The 19,857-nt window shown below is 46.1% G+C and overlaps 1 protein-coding gene across 2 annotated transcripts in view; it reads right to left on the bottom strand.

Moving 5' to 3' along the window:
* LOC142576817 (nose resistant to fluoxetine protein 6-like) overlaps positions 1-15,196 on the bottom strand; it is a 125,682-nt gene extending 110,486 nt beyond the window's left edge. For both annotated transcript variants that reach the window (XM_075687051.1, XM_075687052.1), the window contains exons 1-2: positions 14,622-15,196; positions 7,267-7,478 (exon numbers count right to left, since the gene is read on the bottom strand). In XM_075687051.1, coding sequence (XP_075543166.1) covers positions 7,267-7,478; positions 14,622-14,928 — 519 coding nt within the window. In that variant the 5' untranslated portion in view covers positions 14,929-15,196. The remainder of the gene's footprint in view (positions 1-7,266; positions 7,479-14,621) is intronic.
* Between the last annotated feature and the right edge of the window lie 4,661 nt (positions 15,197-19,857).

The raw sequence follows: 19,857 nt of genomic DNA, 5'->3' as shown, positions 1-19,857 counted from the left end.
AGGTGGTGAAGGTCAGATGGTGAAGGTGTGGCAAAGGGGGTGAATAAGTGGCGAAAGCCCGCAGACCAGGTGGTGAATTCACCACCTCTGAGTTGTCGTGGTCTTGCATGTCTATAGATTAACAATAGACAAACATCGTTAATCTGGGCCCAACCCGTGTACGCTGTAACCAAGCGCAGGTACCGGTGGATAATACATAGCTGCATTTGATATAAGCCACTAAAGTTGTATACTGCTGAGATTGCTATAGAGCCTATTTGTAGACTTTAGTATACACATAGTGTATACCTCCGCATTTGTTGACCACATATGATCTACGTAGTCACTCTCGGCAATACCAAGACAGTCTTCACAGTTGTCGCATCACTTTTGCGGCAGTAGAATAACGGAAGCAAAACGCCGATCCAATTGTTAAAATATATGTTATGAACGCCAGCTTCAGATACAAGTGGATTCGAAACAGGCATCAAGCTAACAGCAAAGACACTCGTAATGTTTGTAGCTGACAACGCGGACTTTGTGAATGTGCCATGAACCGATGTCGCGCATGTGGTGTTCGCGTTGTGTGTCGTCCGATTCTCGGATACTTTTCACATTGTCTTCATATCTCGGCTGCGTCACTAACATCGGGCGACTTTTGTTGCCTAATATCCTGCACTATAAACTCATCAACGTTTCTCATTCACTTAAAATAGGTGCCAAATTCTCTGAGCCCACCCAGTATTTCGCCGGCGGTATGCCTGCGCAGCCACGCATATGAGTACCTCAATGCTGTACTGATTGCTTTGACCTATCATCGGAACAGAAAATTAGCACTAACATACGTGCGGGCATCACATTTAGCGGTACGCTGGAAGATATGCTACAAATACGCTGTATTACTCATCGACGCTGACAATAATGCGTCTAAAACGTCTGAAGGGCACCGTAACGGCTTTTACAAACAGCGCATTCATGTTAGCGTTCCAGTCTGATGCGATAGCCCACAGCGTTTGTCTTACAACCTGCCAGCGCATATCCTTCGTCCACGAAAAAAATGCATAACGGAAAAGAAAAGCCACCCGTTCCGGCGCGCATGGCGCGCAGAGAGAGAAAGAGACAAAGAAAAAAATGAAGGCGGAAAAGGCGCTCACACTCCTCCGAGCGCGCACGCCCTCCGCGCGGAGCTCCTGCGCATGCTCGGAGTTCTTGCGCATGCGCGGCGGTGCGCCGTCTCAACGAGCGCGCCAGGCACGTAAACGGTTGTGCCGGTGTGCGGTGTCTCCCTGAACGTTGGTGTCTGTGTATGCGTGTCTTCTTTGTGGCATCACAAGTCAACTACATTGAATGGTAAGCTTTATCAAAGACGTTTTGCGTCAATACCTCATGATTATGTGAGCGCATTTCGTAGCGCGAACCGGCTGCACATAGCGCAGGCGACTCGGGTATAGTGTCGGTTTGTCGTTGACATGGTTTGACAACGCGCTCCTGTTCTCGCTTCTACTATACGGAATGTTTTACGGCGAGCGATCGCTCGTGCTTGTTGATTTTATCAATATAGCTTAGGTGCGTAAAAAAGGAAGTACACCATGTTTTAACTTGATACTGAGCTACCACTAAGCGGATTGTGTGTGTTGGGCAGCCAGTGTGGTAGATCTCATTTAGTGGCGCTTGATCCGGCCGCGATGAATGCTGCACCGTATGTGTAGCGAAATTCTCATGACACGCTTTACGCATATATCTCGAAATTGTGTTAGCATCAAGAATTTTCAAACAGACAGGCATAGTTGAATAACTGCTAGCGTACTAGGATGAAAGGCCGTGTTTGCGGGGCATGCATCAGCAGTGTGTGCGCTGCCGTTTTCGCATAGTTTAAAAGTAGCAGTATTTTTAAGGTTCCTGGCAACCAATCTAAATAGTTTTGTGAAGTTACAGCAAGCAAAACACGAGACGAAGAAATATCTAGTAGAAATCTCTAGATTAACCCAATCTATTTATATGCAACCACAAACGCTTTTGGAGCATGAAACCTGCGATAAGCTTAGTCACTTGCAGCTCCGCAACTTAGCCGAAAAAATTAGAGAACAATAAATTAGTCGCTCCGGGAACACCTTTACACGTTTCAAACTGAAGGGATTGCGTTTGACGGTAGTTGGAAGATTTGTTTTTTGTCTCTTTTTTAAACAATTTAGCAGCAGAAGTTATCTTTCGAGCTATGTGAAAAGCGTTAAGCGGCTTCCGATGCTTCGGCGTTCTGTAGTTTACGTGCTCTTAATCACAAGGCAGCTGCTGGCGCAGATTCGCATTGTGCTAATCGTGCATGGTATGAAGTCATTGTCGTGCGTAATAAGTGTTCCGGTTTTCATTACTGTTGCATGTCGCGCCGTCGTCTTGGACAGACTGCATACAATATGCGCTGTATAAAAGAAAAAAAGAGCCAGATTATCAATTTGGTGGTCTTTTCTAAGTAGATAACGCACAGATTATTCAAATAATTCAGTGGGCATTGCATTTGTTCTACCCTTATCAACACACCTAAGAGATCGTAACATGTTTTAGTTGATAAGTAACCTGATCAGTACGCCCCCATTCATGTGCATTCTACTGAAAGTGTGGCAAATGTATTCATCTCGAAGTATGAGAAAAGAGACATTGCAGACTGTTCTAAGCGGAAGTAAATTGCAAATCTTAACGTGATTGTTCAAAACTGCAGTCAGTATGCTGAGCATGTTCGTTCGGCACGGGCATATTGTATTAACACCTGAAAAATGTGCACAGTCCAGCCAGGTATCTTTGTTTCAACAAGTATTATTATAGGAATCGTTTGGGATTCTCGCATTTCTTTTATTTTTATAAGTACACTGTGTGTCACATGAACCTGTCCTAAAACGAAACGTACCGTTGCTGGCACCGGCGACCATTACGGTTGTCTAACTGCTTATCATACTGTAGTATAACGAAACATCATAATGGTACTGATTAATATTCCCATGTAGTCTTTAGTCAGAGGTAAACAAAGTTAACTAGAGGCATAAGTGATGAGAGCAAATTATATTGAAAACTACTACTGAAGCGTAAAAATAACTAATTGTATAACTCATTGTATAGTTTTTCCTCACATTGTTGCATTTGCTTTACGTGTGTCTCTGTGTCTTCCGTGCTGTACTCGTGTGGCCATCAATTACGAACTTGCCGAAGCCCTTGTCAGCTTTATTAATCAAGGGATTCAAGTCAGTTGAATCTAACACTGCATGTCAAGTGACTGACGTGTTATTCGTTTTATCTAAATATTATGGACTGGCAGTACTTGGCAAGCATTAAACCACAATATTTCTTTTATTGCACTTAAGCTGCAGGCGTCATAGATTGCCAGAAAATTTTCATGAGAACAACCAGGGAAGGCTTGGAAAAAGATCGGGAAATTTTAAAATGGCCACATAGGTATGCTGTCTTGTTATATGTCATACAAAGTTTCCAGAGAATCTCTGAGTTAAATATATTTTTAAAACGTTTCACCTGATAAAAATTGAAGGAAATTGGTTCCATTTATTGAAAAATAAAAGGAAGTCAAGCTTACTGACAAGGCATTTCTTACTCAATATGTGTTTTTTTTGCGTTAACTAAACGTCCTGAACCTCGATAGCCTAGAAAAAATTTTCATCTTTCAAAGCACCTTAAATAATTTACTGTAATAGAATTCATTCGAACTATACTATCAGTTCTGTTTTCTAGGAGGTGCATATCTGTCGTGCCATGACACAAAGTGCTCGTGTGGTATTTCGGGTGCTCATGTGGTATACCTAACTTGGAAACCTGTTAGCACGCCCAAGAGGCCTCATTACCTGTAACAAATTAAGTGACCATATCGATACAATCAGCCCATCTGCCTTCCGTTGAAGTTATGGCCAATCACCCATTCATTTAAAAGTATGAGAAAGACATTTAAATGTGTATTAAGCAAAATAAATTACAATCTTAGGCATGATACTGTGAATATTCCAGTCACGTCTTCTGAAAATATCCCTCTGCACGGGCATACTTAACTACCAGCCAAAAAAAATGTACAGACAGCCCAACTGGGTAACGTTTCAGCAATAAATATAGAGGCCATTTGGGATAAGTACAATAATGCATCATATATGAACGTGTCATAAAAGGGAACATACTGTTGCTGGAACGAGCAGCAGTTGTGACTGTTTAATTGTTCACCATACCATGCAATAAAACATTCTATAAAGGTGCTGATTTGTATTGACAAGCAGCCATTAGTCATAGTTAAACCGCATTAAGTATTGACTTCGATGGTTTGAGCAAATATATTAAGCTGCTTAATGAACACACAAAGAATATACACTTGTTATTTTTGCCTCATATTGCTGCATCTACTTATTTGCAGCATACACCTGCAGCACCTTTGGGACTAATGACACAAAGGTCAAGGCCAGCCTGGCGACCATGCTTGCCAAGGAGTAGTGTAAATATTTAATCTGTTTCCATAATAGCATACGACATGAATTTAAGGAATTCATCTATTATATCGAGCAATAAAAACGGTGAATGCATTGCTGGCGCATTTGTTTTATTTTTCGCACTGCATGATTCAGCACTATATAAATTCTTTCTGTTTGTGCAACATATATGAAAGTACAGCTGGTTCAGAAGCATTATTAATCTACTAACGGTAATGCATAAGTGCAGATGAAAAGGAACAGGTGCACATGCATAAATACATTCAAAACTTTTTGCTACCGCATGTAAACAAAAATGTAAACTAACTTGTAGATAGCCGCTATGGAGTTATGGCCTTATACACTCTTTGTAGACTTGTCTATAAGATGTCTGTGTATATAGAGTGCCTATAGATTAAAAAAAATTCATATTTGTTAACAAATGTCTGCAGAATGTCATAGAAAAAAAGTGTATCGGACTATAAAGTTCTGTTTTCGTAGACTGAAGTCTATAGAATGTCTATAGACTATCTATATACATTTGTATATAGACATTCCATAGATTTCAGTCTACAAAAGTAGAACTGTATATATAGTTCTACTTTTGTAGACTGAAGTGTATAAAATGTCTACGGACAAATCTCATCTGTAGACATTCTATAGACTTCAGTCTACAAAAGTAGAACTGTAAGCCTATACACTTGTCCATAGACAGTCTATAGACAGTCTATAGACTCAGACTTCTTATAGACTAGTCTATAAAAAGTGTATGGCCATAAGTCTCTAGACTGTCTATAGGCAGTGTATAGACAGTCTATAGACTCAGACTTCTTATAGACTAGTCTATAAAAAGTGTATGGCCATAAGTCTATAGACAGTCTATAGACAATCTATAGACTCAGACTTTTTATAGACTAGTCTATAAAAAGTATGGCCATAAGTCTATAGACTGTCTATAGACTGTGTATAGACAGTCTATAGACTCAGACTTTTTATATACTAGTCTATAAAAAGTGTATGGCCATAAGTCTATAGACTTTCTATAGACTAGTCTAAAGAAATGTCTATAGACAGTCTATAGACTCAGACTTTTTATAGACTAGTCTATAAAAAGTGTATGGCCATAAATCTATAGACTGTCTATAGACTAGTCTAAAGAAATGTCTATAGACAGTCTATAGACTTCATAGACAAATGTCTATAGACTGTCTATGGACTTTCTATAAAAATTTTTGTAAGGGTAGGTCCCAGGCCTCTTATTTGGCATTGCTGTTTTCACTCATTTTCCAATCAAACACCAGACATTGGTTGGAACGGGGGCAACGAGAGGTTGGCCCACTGATATTGGGCTGCCATGGCCACGTGGCCGTAGAGACCATTCAGGGAGCCGTAGGCTAGTGCACGTACGAGGCTTGATAAGCCAGGAGCGTGCTTGATTACGAGGCCTGGCTGCGTGTAAGGTACATCAGAGTAACTTGAATAAGGACTCAGTGGACATCGCGGGTACCCACCCTTCGCCGGAAGTTTGAGTTTTTCTTCATACCCGTCAAAGCATGCAAGGATTGAGAGTTGGTCTGCATCGTTCAAGCACAGGGGGCGTGGGGGGGGGGCTATTGTGTAATCAAATTGGGGGGTTTTACGGGCCAATGAGCTGCATGCTGTAGTGGGGTCTCCAGATTAATTTTAACCACCAAGGGATCTTTAACGTACCGCCAATGCAAGGGACACGGGCGTTTTTGCATTTCGCTCCTATTGAAATAAGGCCGCCTCCGCTGGGATTTTATCTCGGGACCCCGTGCTTATCAGCGCAACACCATAGCCGTTAAGCTACCGGGGCGGGGAGGGGGGGGGGGTATCCTGTAAATGTCCACCTAGCGGGCACCTCCAGTTCGTCTGTTGCTCAGGTTTTTATTAGCATGGGTTGGGCCTGCCTCCTGAAGCGTACACCCGCCTAGCCAAGCATAACTTCAGCAGCAGACAAAGTGGACACGTCCACTATGTGGACACTAACAGAATACTCCCTCTCCCCACCCAGATGTGCGAAGAGGAGAACCCGCAGGCGCCGAGGGCGATGAGCAACACGTGAACGCTGCTGGTGATTATCGCACTCGCAAAAACGTTATTGGCAAGGAGCGGCTGTGCGACAAAAGCGACGGTGATGGCATGCTGTTGAAGGCGCGGGCGAAGGCGTTGCGGACACTTGCGTGCTGGCGCAGCTTCGATGACTGCGGGAGCGTTACAAGTGCTCTGTGCCGGGTGTGCGGGAACGAAGTGGCGGTTGACTACCTTGTGCTCTACTGTACATATTTGTGTCTACGCCAAGGAGAGACTACCACACTGCTGCTGTCACTGTGGTTTGCTGATCAAAGTGGCTCTGCGAGAAAGCGTGCAGGCAGTGCAACATCTGGTGCAGCGAGTTGTACGGCGGTTTGGCAACACCGGTAGTACACGCAGCATGCAGCGGGCACTTGTCGAAGCAGAGCAATTAATGTGGACGTGCGTATACTCCCTGCGAACTGATACTGTAGTGTGCGTGTGTGCTTATGTGGATCTCCTTTTTCAAATTTCTGGCTAGGGTACTAGAGATTTGCCCGCCCGATACAAAGGGCTCAGACAGATTTAATGAGCTGAGCCCTTTGCTGCTGCTGCTGCTGCTGCTGCTGCGCGCACGTGTAGTCTGGGCTTTATGGTCTACCGGGTTATTTGCCCTGATCATTAAATGGCTTGCACAGCAACATTATTACCTGTGCACCAACAAAATATTATCCGAACGCTAGTTTTCAAGGCTTACATCATTCTAACTTATCAGACAGATGCATTGATCAAATTACTGCCTCACCCTAGGATGCGCAAACTGCATGGCCAGGGAGATGAGGTCGTCCAGGTCCGTTTTGTTGCCATGGTAAACTATCAGGTTGCAGTATTGACCACGCACCGTCTCCTCACCGTAGTCGTTGAAGAGCATGGTCTCTACGCATTCGTCGAAGGCGCCCAGATCAGCTCGCGACAACTGGAAGGCTCCAGTAGGGTACTTGCCGGATGCATCAATCACTGCGAGTAATGATTTTCGCGATACGGACATGTAAATGAAGGATCTGTGGTTACAGACTGCTAATAATAGGCAGAATAAAGGCCGCACAACAAGAACAACAGTGATTTCGATAGCTTCTGTCTGCCTGTTTGGATTCTAAACCTCAAGATCAATTGCCGAGAATGATTTCTGTCGGCACTGGATACTATATTCCGATTTCAAACGGTTCTTAGAAGCAATAAATTTTTTCTATCATGTAGATTACCCTTTGTTCTACGAAATTATGAAAATATTAACTATTGCTTCTCTGGCTCTTTATGAGTTCAGTCTTAAGTGGCTACCGAGTCTCATGAGTATCGCAGCAAATGAAATGGCGGACAGATCAGCTACTGCAGTGCTCGAGCTCAGTACCCTAACTCTGTTTACATTTTGCACATGAGACGTCATGCACATGCTTCGTAACCTGCGGTACAGACTTAGCAAAGACATTTAGTTTAATGAACAGACAAAGCCATCGCTCTTGTACAGAGTTGATCTACTCCTGCGTTTCTCACCAAACCAAAAAATAAAACAAAAACAAAAAACAAAGTAACACACGTTCGACGTACACTCCCCTTCGTTGTCTACACGCTTACTGAGGCACGCAGCCCTTTATGCTTCGCATCATAAGAAAAACGTCTAAAAGTCGTTTTTGTGATAAACCCATATATACTCTTCTAATTGGACTTATGCACGCATAAAGACAGGACGTCGAACGAAGAAGAGACACACAACATGTGAACCATGTACAACATGGTTCGCATGTTGTACATCGTTCATGTTGCACATGGAACACATCTGCAGAACCATGTACAACAAACTCATCCAAAACGTAACGCTTTGCCCTACTCTTCAGTGGAACATAATAAAGATTGCCCTCAGTATGGCCCCAACATCACGTTTGCTTGAGTGACCGTTTCAACGTCCTTGACCCCTTGCCTTTCGCAGTGAGCAAAGGTATTTATTTAACCGTGGCCATGTCTTGATACGCAGAGGCGTGCAGTCAGTGCTGCACGTAGCGATATTAAATCGAGAAGCTTTATTAGGATCTTTCACCTTTCTCATAGTCGTCGGCAATGGGACTTGTGAGGGCGCGTTCTCTCGGGCAACTGAGTACCAAATTCCGCGGCGTTTTCGTCGCCAAGCACCATCTATTTAATAGGCACGTGCTGTCGCGCGCGCGAGAGAGGGTTTGCGACATCTGAAGGTGTAGATGCTGTGCGACGTTTTGTCTTACCGGCTGCTCGACAGCATCGCTGAGACCAGCTTCCCAGAACGCGTGGAATCTAGGTGATCCTAAGGTGAATGTTGAAGACTACCTGGCTTCTGTGTACTCGGGTTTATCTGCCAAACTGCTGGTCAACGGTGGCCTAAGCGATTCTTTCCCGGTCGCACGCGGCTTCAGGCAAGGGGGTTCACTAACCATCACCTGTTCATTCTTTGTCTTGACCCTTTGCTGAGCCACATTTCACTTTGCCCAGCGATACGTGGATTTCCCTTTCCAGTCCAAGGAAAAATAAAGGTGTCTGCATATGCAGATGACGTGTCCCTCCTTTTAAGCAACGAAGACTGCTACTATGCCTTCCTACGTTTATTCAACGATTACTCTGAATTATCCGAAGCCCTTCTGAATAAAGATAAAAGTGAGGCGATGGCCTTCGGCAACTTCACAACTGCGCTTGACGAAGAAGTTAAGTGGGTAGCAGAGATCAAAGCCCTGGTAGAAGCAACAACATGATTTGGGCGAGTTGGTTCATCTTGAGTAAAACATGAAGCAGCGCGTCTTCGTACTCTTCGCGCTGCTTCAAGGTTTGCTCCTGGGAGTAGCTTTCCTCTCATCTGGCGAAGTTGCGCAGGAGACGTGGCCCTACATGCTTAGGAAGGCAGAAAAGAAGCTGTCAGTGGCATCGAAGTTCTCGTTGACTCTAGCCGAGCGCTGCTACATAAGGAAATCCAGCATTTGCACGGCTTTTTACTACGTCGCACTCGTAGCGCGCCTCCCACACAAGGCTTCACAGGGGCTAGCTTCACTTTGTGGTTCTTTTCTCTGAGAAGATAAAACAGAATCAGTGGCACGTCCGCTCCTTCGGCTTCCAACGAGCCTGGGTGGACTTAGCATTTCGTGTAACAGAACAATGAGCTCCGTCCTCGCATTGCGAGGTTTTTTTACGACCTCGTGAACAATCCTGAATATCCCGGCAGGAAACTTCTCAACTATTTCCTAGGCACGTCTAGGAAGCTTTCTTTATCAGGCATAAGAATAAGACCTGCGGCTGAACAGCCACAGCCATTTTATAAATATGTATGCAGCAGCCTTAACTCCATTAGATCAACTTTATTAAACGTAGATATAGTTGGCACACCGGCAACGGAGGTTTGCGAATTACTAGTAATATGACACTTGACACAGAAAGCTGCATCGATGCTGGAGCATCAGCTGGCGCAAGCTGAACACATCGGCCGTGCCGGCCGAGGTGCTCGACTTCGGGGGCAGACGAGGTTGGCCCGTCTTGCTTACGCGGAAGTGCACTGCAGCGTGGGGAATATCTTCCAATAGCCACTGTCCTCAGTACAGACAAAGAAATGCTACGACATGTCCTCTTTTATTGTACCGTTGCAAAAACATTTTGGTTCTTACAGTGGAGCATGGTCGATGTAATCTTGAGTCCCAGAACGCAACCACGAAGACTTTTCGAAGTTGTGTTGTGGTGCGGGGGAGCATTCGCGTTCTGGCGTCAAAGAGGTGCTGTGGCACTACAGGGGCGGCCAAAGAGAGATGTAGCCGTTACTAGGCCGCTTACACAAACAGACGTATGAACAGGCTTGCGTGGGCCTGATCAATCTAAATGAAGACCAATTCCTGCGGAAATGGTCGACACGCTTCATAAAGCTCCGAAATGGGCGCATTACTGCGTAGCTGTTACCTTACCGGCACTTTAATTCCAGGGCAGGTGACAACACTTGCCAGAGTTGTATGTAATGTCAATGTTTGGTGTTTCATCATAATGTGCCCCTAGCTGTTGATGTTATGTAAGATTATTGTTTTTCTTTCTGTACATCAAATCAAGTGCACATGCACTTCTCTAATTAAGTTTGTTGAAATAAACTTCTCTTCAACGCCGACGCCGGTTTTCTGCGACACGGGGCCATTAACGATGTCGCGTTTGAAGACAGCGGCGATCGTCAAGCGACGGCTCGCTACCATATCGCCGCTATCGTGTCGACTGGAAAGCATCCTGCACTAACACCGTGACGTCATAAATTGACACATGTCCTTCACAACTCTACCCTGCTCTAATTTGTACGATCCTTAATTCACCGAAATTCACTTTATTGCACCTTGCTCTAATTTTCACCAACATTAATCCATCTTGCTCTAACTTGTACCAACCGTAATCTACCTTAATCGACTTTATTATCTTTAATTCACCATAATTCAATTTACCTTGAGACGCCTTAGTCTAACTTCTCACTAATTCTGTATTACTACTGAGAGGAGGCTGATGACGTGACTAATGGTAATGATTTCTGGTACTACTCGTCTACAACTCCGGCTTTTCTGCCTCACGGGACATATAATGATTTTGTATTAGAAGTGGCCAACGCCCCTCGTTGGCAGACATATTTGGGTCATGCATGAGCATTTGCCCCACTGTCTCAGGCACGCTTCGCGTAAATCACAATTTGTTGAGCCGGCGCGTTGGATACGATGCTCACTATTTCATCGCATAAATTCCACTTCTATCAACCTGTCGAGGATGCTCGCTTATGTACATCGTATGCCATATCGTACCTGAAATGCTTTCTGATACTCTATTTCACTTGTGCGAAAACAAAAAGCAAACAAAAAAGTCGCAGTTTCGCCCTGAAGGCGCACCGTTGATTGCGATAGCAAAGTAATAGACAGATATACAAAGTAGGGATAGTAGTTTTATCGGCCGTATAAACTTGCCTACATTCGCTTACTAACTATACATTAACAAGCATGGTGTCTCGCGCGCGCAAGCAAACGCGAGCACATATCAATCGATGACCGGTGAAACTGACTGTCAGAAGGTTGTAGTGAGGAAGCGCTGCAACAGGAGCGAACGAATTAGGCTTCGTGCTGCTTCTCAATTCAAACGGCGAGAAGACAGCGCACACGATGCTATCGGCCCTCGGTGCGCCTAGGCGCCTAGACTCTGTCCCCATCGCAGATCGCTTTCAAAATAGGATCTGCGCGGCCGCGCCGCATGCAGTAGCTGCCGGAGTAGAACGCCCCCCTACCTCGTCCTTCCCTCGTCCCTCCGTTCTGTCCTATACGCCTCGTGCACCGCCTATAGAGGCGCCACTGAAAGCCACCTAGCGGACGCTTCAGACAATACACGCGGGAGCAGTAGCAGACGAGAACCCTTTGCAGCAAGGATGGCTGAAGTTCGCGGCTGCGATTTCTCCTTTGTTCGGGCGCCAGGCTGCTTCTTCTGCGGTGACAGCTGTAGGGAAGATGCTGACCTCTGTGCGAGCGGGTATGAACACGATGTTACCGGTGTTAGGGACAAAATGGTCCACATACGTGCAAGGTGTGTCCCGCAGACAAACACCATCAACCCCATTTACATGACGTGGAGCTCATGTTCACTAGACGATAAATTTTGTTGAGTGATGCGATCTCTCGATGTTTTTTTTTTATTCTACCCTTGCTTCATTGCTGCTTCTGTACCTGAATAATAAGCACCCGTCGTTAGCGCAGACTTATATCAAACAAATCCGCACGGTGCAATCTCTGCATATGCCGTTGTGATTTTTCTGTCGATGAATACATGTGACACGCCGAATAAGTGCAGTCGAAGTCGCCTCAAGAAGAGTAATTGTCAATTTATTAATCGAAACGCGTACACTAGCCGATGAAGTCACCAAACACACGGGTTAATAAAAGCGCATGTTAGTGCCGTACCGCCGATGCAATTCTGCTGCATACGCCGATGAACTACTGTTCCTGCTGCAGTTTCTGCAATTTTAAATTCCCCAAGGGAGCTGCTTGGGAACTTACAAAGCTAAAGACTGACTAACTTTTCAGTACTTCTTTATATTACTAGAGAGAGGTGCCACATGATATATTTAAAGGCAGAGCAGCGCCAGTCAAAGTAGATGAGCGCTGGCTGCAAGGCCCGGTTTAGTCGTCTGCAGCGTAAGTAACGAAAGAATTCAGTTGAGTACAAAACTCACATGCAAGAAGGGACTACGTTGTCAAACAAACAAATCACTCGGCGTGATAAGTTTGCTCAGGCAGCATCGAGGTGTGATGACTTTCCAAACGGGACGCGAACTTTTCAGCGAGAAATGGAACAAAAATACCATATGCAGCAGCTATTAGCAATTCTTGCCCTGAACTACCTATTTTCTAAACATACTTCGAAAAACGCAAACAATACCTAAGATGCCCTCGGGCGAAAAGAATAAAGCTGTTAAAGAAGCACTTCCTCGGTATCATTCCGATAAGACACAGCCTGATGTATACCCTTTACAAACAAGGCAGGGTGAAAACTTCGCAGCTCAAAGGAATCGACAAGAGTTATGCATGGAGCAACTAGCAACAGTTAAACATGTGTGAAGCCACGCATAAAATAGATGTAAAAACATGAAGTGTGCAACAGCTGGTGCGAGGATTTACCGCGCCACATGAAACCAACAATTTCAGTTCTTGCAAACTTCAGTAGCTTTAACAAACAACGCAATGTGCTCGTGCAGTCGTGCTGCCTAGCTAGCGCAACGCGGTAAAGAAGCGGAAAACAATATAAGCGGCAAACAGTATCCCGAACTTTAGCGAAATGCCTTTAAACCTCATGCTGCACTGCAGACGAACTTCGTCGCTCACGCGTCTATGATCGAGTGGAAAAAAACACCGACGAGACAAAGGAAAGGATGAGAACAAAAAATTTCCCTTCTAGGCGACGATCCATTTTTGCTACCGTTGCTCCCGCTGATGAGGCTTTGCCGGGAATTATTAGAACCGTATCGCCGGCACGTTTTCACCGGTATGTGAGCCCCCCACCCTGCAACAATTCTTCTTCGACATTCCCTGAAGCTTTGGCCACCCCGCACGTGCGAATCGTGTTGCCTATCTTGCTCTGAAAACGTGAATAAGACAGAGAAGCATGATCAACAACACAACAAACTACGGCGCGCGCCAGGCTCCTCTCCTGCGCGTTCTGCGCAAGGCCGCCACCAGTAGCGCGTCCGTTGGCGTGCACGGCGCGTATGGGTGCCTTGCGCGTGACGGAAGATAGCGAGCTTCCTCCCCGCTTTCCTCCCTTGGCGCGAAAGATTGAGCAACCATCATCGCCTTATCCTCGCACGCTTTCACTCGCATATGCAGCATACGGCACGCGAGGATGATGTTATCGCCCTTGGTATACGGAACATCACGTCGACGACGACGAGGACGTCAGAATTGCGCCTGGGGTGTACATGGTGCCACCTTAATAAATACTCGTTATAGCAACTCACAGAAACACCAACCCGCCGCGCTAGTTCAATAGCTTTATGCTGTTGGGATGCTAAGCACTAGGTTGCGAGTCTGATCCCGGCCGCGACAGACTCTATATCATAGGGGCTGAATACAAAAACACTTGTGTACGTGAGCACATTAAAGAGTTCCAGGTGGTCAAACTTAATCTGGACCCCCTATTAGGACGCTCCTAAGCAACTGTGCAGTTTCAGGTCGCTAAACACCACAATTTCACTAGTAACACGCAATAAAGGTCTAATTCATAAAGCCATTCGCCATCTAGAAACGCTTGTGCATATGCTCGCAGTGTCAGCTATCATGAAATCGTCTGTCCATGCTGCTCCATCGTGAACAAGGAACAGTCCCCATGTGCGAACGACTGTATACTCCTGTGAGTACTGCCGGATTAACGAAGGCATTTGCTTGCGAGAACTGTTCGTTATAGGGTGACACCTTCAACATTATGTAGGTAGCTATCAATATTGGTGGATATCCGTTCCGAAAACCCGTTCTCAGTCCAACCCCTTCCTTGATTATTAACTTTATTAACTGGTCCCGTAACTGCAACCAAGTTGTAAACAAGCGGATGTAGCGCCTGTGTTACTGTAAGTGTTGGGTTCGCCGCAGGCAGACTCACATCGCAGCGCCCATGGTTCCAGGTTGCGGAATCCTCGCATCATCTTGAGAAGGCCTAGGCGGCATTCAGTTGACACGTCAGCCTCCAGAAACTTGCGCATGAGCGTAGGTGTCACCCGGTTCATGGCGTTGGCGATCCAATCCTTCAGCCTCTGCACGTAGCTCGCCTCGGACCACCCCATCTCCGAAGAACTCGCACTGGCTTCGGCGCCTCCGAGGCAAGGCGTCGTCGCCCAGGCGCACAGAAGGATCGCCAGTAGAAAGAGCGATGTGGCTGGCCACGACTGCACACTCTTCGCCGAAAGCATCTCTGCGGCTTCTCTACAAACAGAATAGCGCAATCTCGGAAAATGTTGATAATAACGAAGAACGCTAGTCAGTGTATGACATAACGTGGGCCACGCGGCTTCTTCGTAACGTACTTCAAGTGTCCAACTATGTTTTACTGTAAATTAGGTTCCGGAATGGCTGCTTACTTTGTGCCAGGCCCGAGAGAACATAGTCCCGTGACTGCTAGGGCGAACGGTGGTAGTGGTGCGCGGGCTCAAGCGTGTGGAGCCCGCTGGAATTGAGCCATCCGCGCACGTATGAATCCGGTTGCTTTGACGTATGCATGCGGTAATTCCTTCGCGGGGAACGATGGCTCCTTCCTCCTCCACTCATCCGGGAACATTAGAGCATGCGCAAGGGGGGGGGGGGCGATCGCGTTCTGATTTACTGCAATGCCTGGTTGACCTTCCGTAGAGAGAGCGTGGCTCCTGAGGCGCCTAACTGTTAGCGCACGCCTGGTTTTATAGCTTTGCTGTGGCTTGCTGATGTAATGTGGTCGCTCTTCGCCACTTAAACATTACATTGACTTTCTCATTACCACTTCTGTCTTCTTATTTTATCTCTCGTTTCCGTAGGTAGGGTACCCCATAATTAAACTATATATATGGCGCTTCCGGGCATAGGTTCTCATAAACGAGCACGCAGAGGTATCAGAGGACAACTCTGAGTATACGAGAAGAAAGTCGACGCTCACCGTTGCTGTACTGTATAACCCTCCTTCGGCAGGAAACGGCGTTAAGCGACGGGCCCGATTTTTATTAATCATATCATTAGAATCCAACAGGATATTCAGGCAGGATATTCGTGCTTTAGTAAGAATTGTTATTCAAGTTCTCTCAGGTAAGTTTATTCTGTGGTACAATAGTTAAGTCAAATGATTGCGCAGAATCGGCGTGGTTATAGAACTCGTTACCTTCACGCCGACTTTAAAAAAATATGCAGATCTCAGGCACTATGGGAATGCATGTAAGCGAAGCTTTCTGGGCTTTTTTGCATTCATTGACGGTATTTGGCGGTGTCGTTGACGGTATACGACAGTCCTGATATGATGTGAAATGTTACGTTGCGTGCACCGCTTGTGTTCATCCATGTAGTACACAGAGCACACAAAGAGACGTGTCTGCTTGGGGCGTTGTTTTGATTCGTTGCTCGTAGCCAGCGGAAAGGTTAGCATTATTATTGGCTCACATGGCGCATCACATCGTGGCAGAAGCGTTGATATGCTAGACGACCGCTTGCGTAGAGTAGTCCTGGCGATGCGACGCCGGCAGAATGGTAAGCAAGGGCGCGTGAATGGAGAAGTACGAAAAATAATGCTAGACGGTGTCCGTCTGAATTCCCCTTGCGAAAACCAGATCGATTGCACCACCAGTTCTGCAAGTTGGTAATGGTAATGGTGTGCTGGAGTCGCAGCTCATTAGGCGCACACCGCAGACCTCTTGCATAAACGTTGGCAACCAGCAATTTTCGGGTTTCCTCAAATCGACGTTGAAGTCCCCGGTGAACAGCAACGGCATGTTATTTGCGCTCGTGCTGTCACAACCATGGACCAATGCCCCGGGTGCATATTGAGCAAACCTGAGCGCAAGGAAATGTTTGATTTCTTCTTGAGCCGCCGAAGGGCTAATACAGACAGCGGCCAGTGCAACGTCGACGCCTCTGCACTTGAATTTCACAACGAGTACGCCAGCAATACCGTCAACCAGTGCCCACCTGACTTCGCAATCTGGTGGTAAGGACAGCATTGTCGGTCCAATGAGCGGCCATTTCGTTCTTGTAAATGGCCACTCCAGTGCACCTGACAGACTGCCGCTTCCAGTAGCACACTCGTTGGAAACCGGCAATCGGTTCCAGGTCAGCATATCGGCTTTCGGCATTAAGCACTGCGCTTCAATGTTCGGGGCGTCGGCATGTAGACTTTGAACATTGAAGAACGTGATTGAGACGTCTCCGTCTCTTGCGGCTTGTTGCAGACTGTCAATTGTCCGATTAGACAAGTGCTTAATTTCCGCCTGCTTAGCAGAACCATCTCATCACGCAGAGTTCGATCCGTGGTACCACTGCGATGCTTAAATGGGAAGTCATCGGTACTATGTGTTAGGTACAAGCCCTCAACAGCGGTCGCACGTGACAGTGCGGCGTACACAAACCTCTTATTGTAGTCGTACACAGCATGTGCATACGTGCACATGTTCACCCTCTTGCAAGTAACGTTATAGCGCTTGTACAACGTTACGGTTACATTACGCTTGTCTATGGGCACCCACTGGGGTCGTATTGCAGGGTAGTGCACCCTGGCATGTTTTGCTTTGGCTTTTGAGACGATACCCACTGACGCATTGGGAAGCTCGAGCCACTGACGTTGTGAATCGTCGTTCTCGTTTGTTTCTATGTGCCTCAGTAAGCCAACATTGCCGTTGACTAAGCCATCAGACAGGTCTCTGTTGGCTGTAATCATGTACTATTTTCCAATGCTCAATTTGAGTTCTCTGGGCACTCCGCCGAAATCAACAACCTTCATTTTTGCAACCTTTGCACCGGCATCACGTCTCATTGTCTTGTTTTTAACTCCAGTGCACCTTCAAAGGCCAAACACGCCGTCACATCACTCTCGTTTGCCAGACAGTAGTTATTGTAGCGGTCAACGTCCTCATTGCTATAGAAGAGGCGGACGCCGTCCAGACCCTGTCGCGCGGCCTGTTCTCACGTAACGAAATGACTTTCGATGAATCCGGCGTCTCCCTCCGTTAGCTTTTCGCCGTCTCCGAGGCGCGCTGGAGACGATGAAAAGGTTTTGTATTTTCGACGCACCACGTGAACTAAAGAATGACACTGTAGGGTTGTCCACGGGTTGTCCGTGTGGAGCCTAACTTGCCGTTTGCTCTTTCGGTATACCTCAGTTGCTTGTACAGGGAGAAGTTGACGCAGGACGCCAACCATGTAGGCGTCGAATCCTCCAAAGGGAGCGTCAAAGCATTGCGTAGTCTGTCGCACTCTGCGTCCACCTTAACGAGCAGCTGAGATCCCATCACGCTTATCTCATCCACAATGAATGATTCGATGTTAGGGAAGGCGCAACGGTATGTGTTTAAGTCACTGTACCGTAGCCCTATACGTGCTTTTCATGGTTGTCTTCAATACCGAATGCAGAGTGACGCCTCCAATAGAAGTCGCATCCTTTCCAGTTGTAGCGGTGGTGACTTATTCGCTAGTGGGGGTCGAGTGGAGACAGTTGTAAGCATGGTTTAGCAAGGTGATTTTAAATGTTTCGCCACATCCAGCACTATCAGTGAGGGACACTTGCAGCGGTTCGATGTCGAGCATCATTGAACGATGGATTACTTCTAGTATGATAGAGCGTTGTTCTCGGTTTGTGAATCGCATAGCGATACAGTAATCATCTGCACTCATGACGTCGTCACGCACTTTGACTGCACTGCACGTGGTCCCGCTGCCGCGCTTTGCTCCGTTGACCATATCAATGTTTTCATCCTGCTCAATGCGTACTGTCAGCGCCGGTCTATTTTGGTCTTGAATGTGTGATTGTGCTTGACCTTGATTTTTTTGCTCTGTCGTGGGCGATCCTCGCTGAGTAGCTCGCGGCACATGTCCTCGAATGCGTCGCTGGACAGATTGATCTCGTACTGTTTTTTGTTCGCCACGATGGTATCCAAATGGGTCCCGAAGAGAGTGTCAGTTTCGTCCAAATGTGCAGCTCGCGTCGAAACGGGTGAAACAGAGTCACCAATTCTAGTTTCAAGTTGGCGTCGTCATCCTGCCGGCACGCTCTGTTTAAAAGTTTATTAAATTATGCGGCTTTACGGGCAAAAACCACTTTTTGATTATGAGGCACGCCGTAGTGGAGGACTCCGGAAATATGGACCAACTTGTGTTCTTTAACGTGCACCTAAATCTACCTAAATCTAAACCGAGTAATTATATTAGGCCCCTCGGTTAACCCCCTTTCTTCTCGTTTATTACATAACGAGGGTCTCGAATCCGGCCACATTGATGCCGTCAGGTAGCATGTGTGGGTTTATTGACCGGCTGCCTTCCCCCTAAAAAGATCACGTTCTCGTGGCGCCTGCGGCAGAAAGGATGTTCCACAACCGCCGCCAAGGTCTGTGAGCGATGGAGCTGGCTAACACTCCTCTCCCAGGGTTCTACTAGGAAACATAACTACCCAAGAAAGTGGATGGGGAAACGGCGCCGCGGTAGCTTAATTGGTAGAACATCGCATGCGAAATGCAAAGGTTGTGGGATTGTTCCCCACCTGCGGCAAGTTGTTTTTTCGTCCACTTTCATTTGCATTAAGTTATGGTTTCTTTATTTCAACTATTAAACACAAGTAATTCACACTATGTTGTCCTTGGTGTAATGTTTGTCGGTTTCTTATGATACGTCTTGAGCATGATTCACCCGACTACGCCACCCACTGCAGTGTTACCGATATAAAATTATCGCTTGACGTCGAGCCTCTGATGCACAGACGAAAAATCGCCCGTTTGTCATTATTTCATAAGCTATACTTCTGTTTTCCTTCGCTTCGGGACTCTCTTCTGCTTCCACCTCTCCGAACATCACGCCATTTCTTCAACTCCATGAGCATTTTACGTCTGCAAGGCTCGTCTAACGCATTTAACAAGTCATTCCTGACTCTTGAAATTGAAGAATGGAATTCATTACCAGACCATATTGTAATAGAACGCGGTCCATATAAGTTCCGGCAGTTACTGACATCCTATTTGAAAACATGATGTGGAGAATTCTTGCCTGGTTCTGTTTACTTTACTGTTGCTCCTTTTATACGTGTTAATGCTTATATAAAGGTTTTTTGTACATTTTCTTATGTATATATCCTGCTGATCACTGATTGTGACCATGTTTAACAGTGACCTATGTTGTTG

Source organism: Dermacentor variabilis, chromosome 1, assembly GCF_050947875.1.
Source record: "Dermacentor variabilis isolate Ectoservices chromosome 1, ASM5094787v1, whole genome shotgun sequence".
NCBI lineage: Eukaryota > Metazoa > Arthropoda > Arachnida > Ixodida > Ixodidae > Dermacentor > Dermacentor variabilis.
Note: the sequence above shows the minus strand (reverse complement) of the source record. Positions and strands in the feature narration are given on the sequence as shown.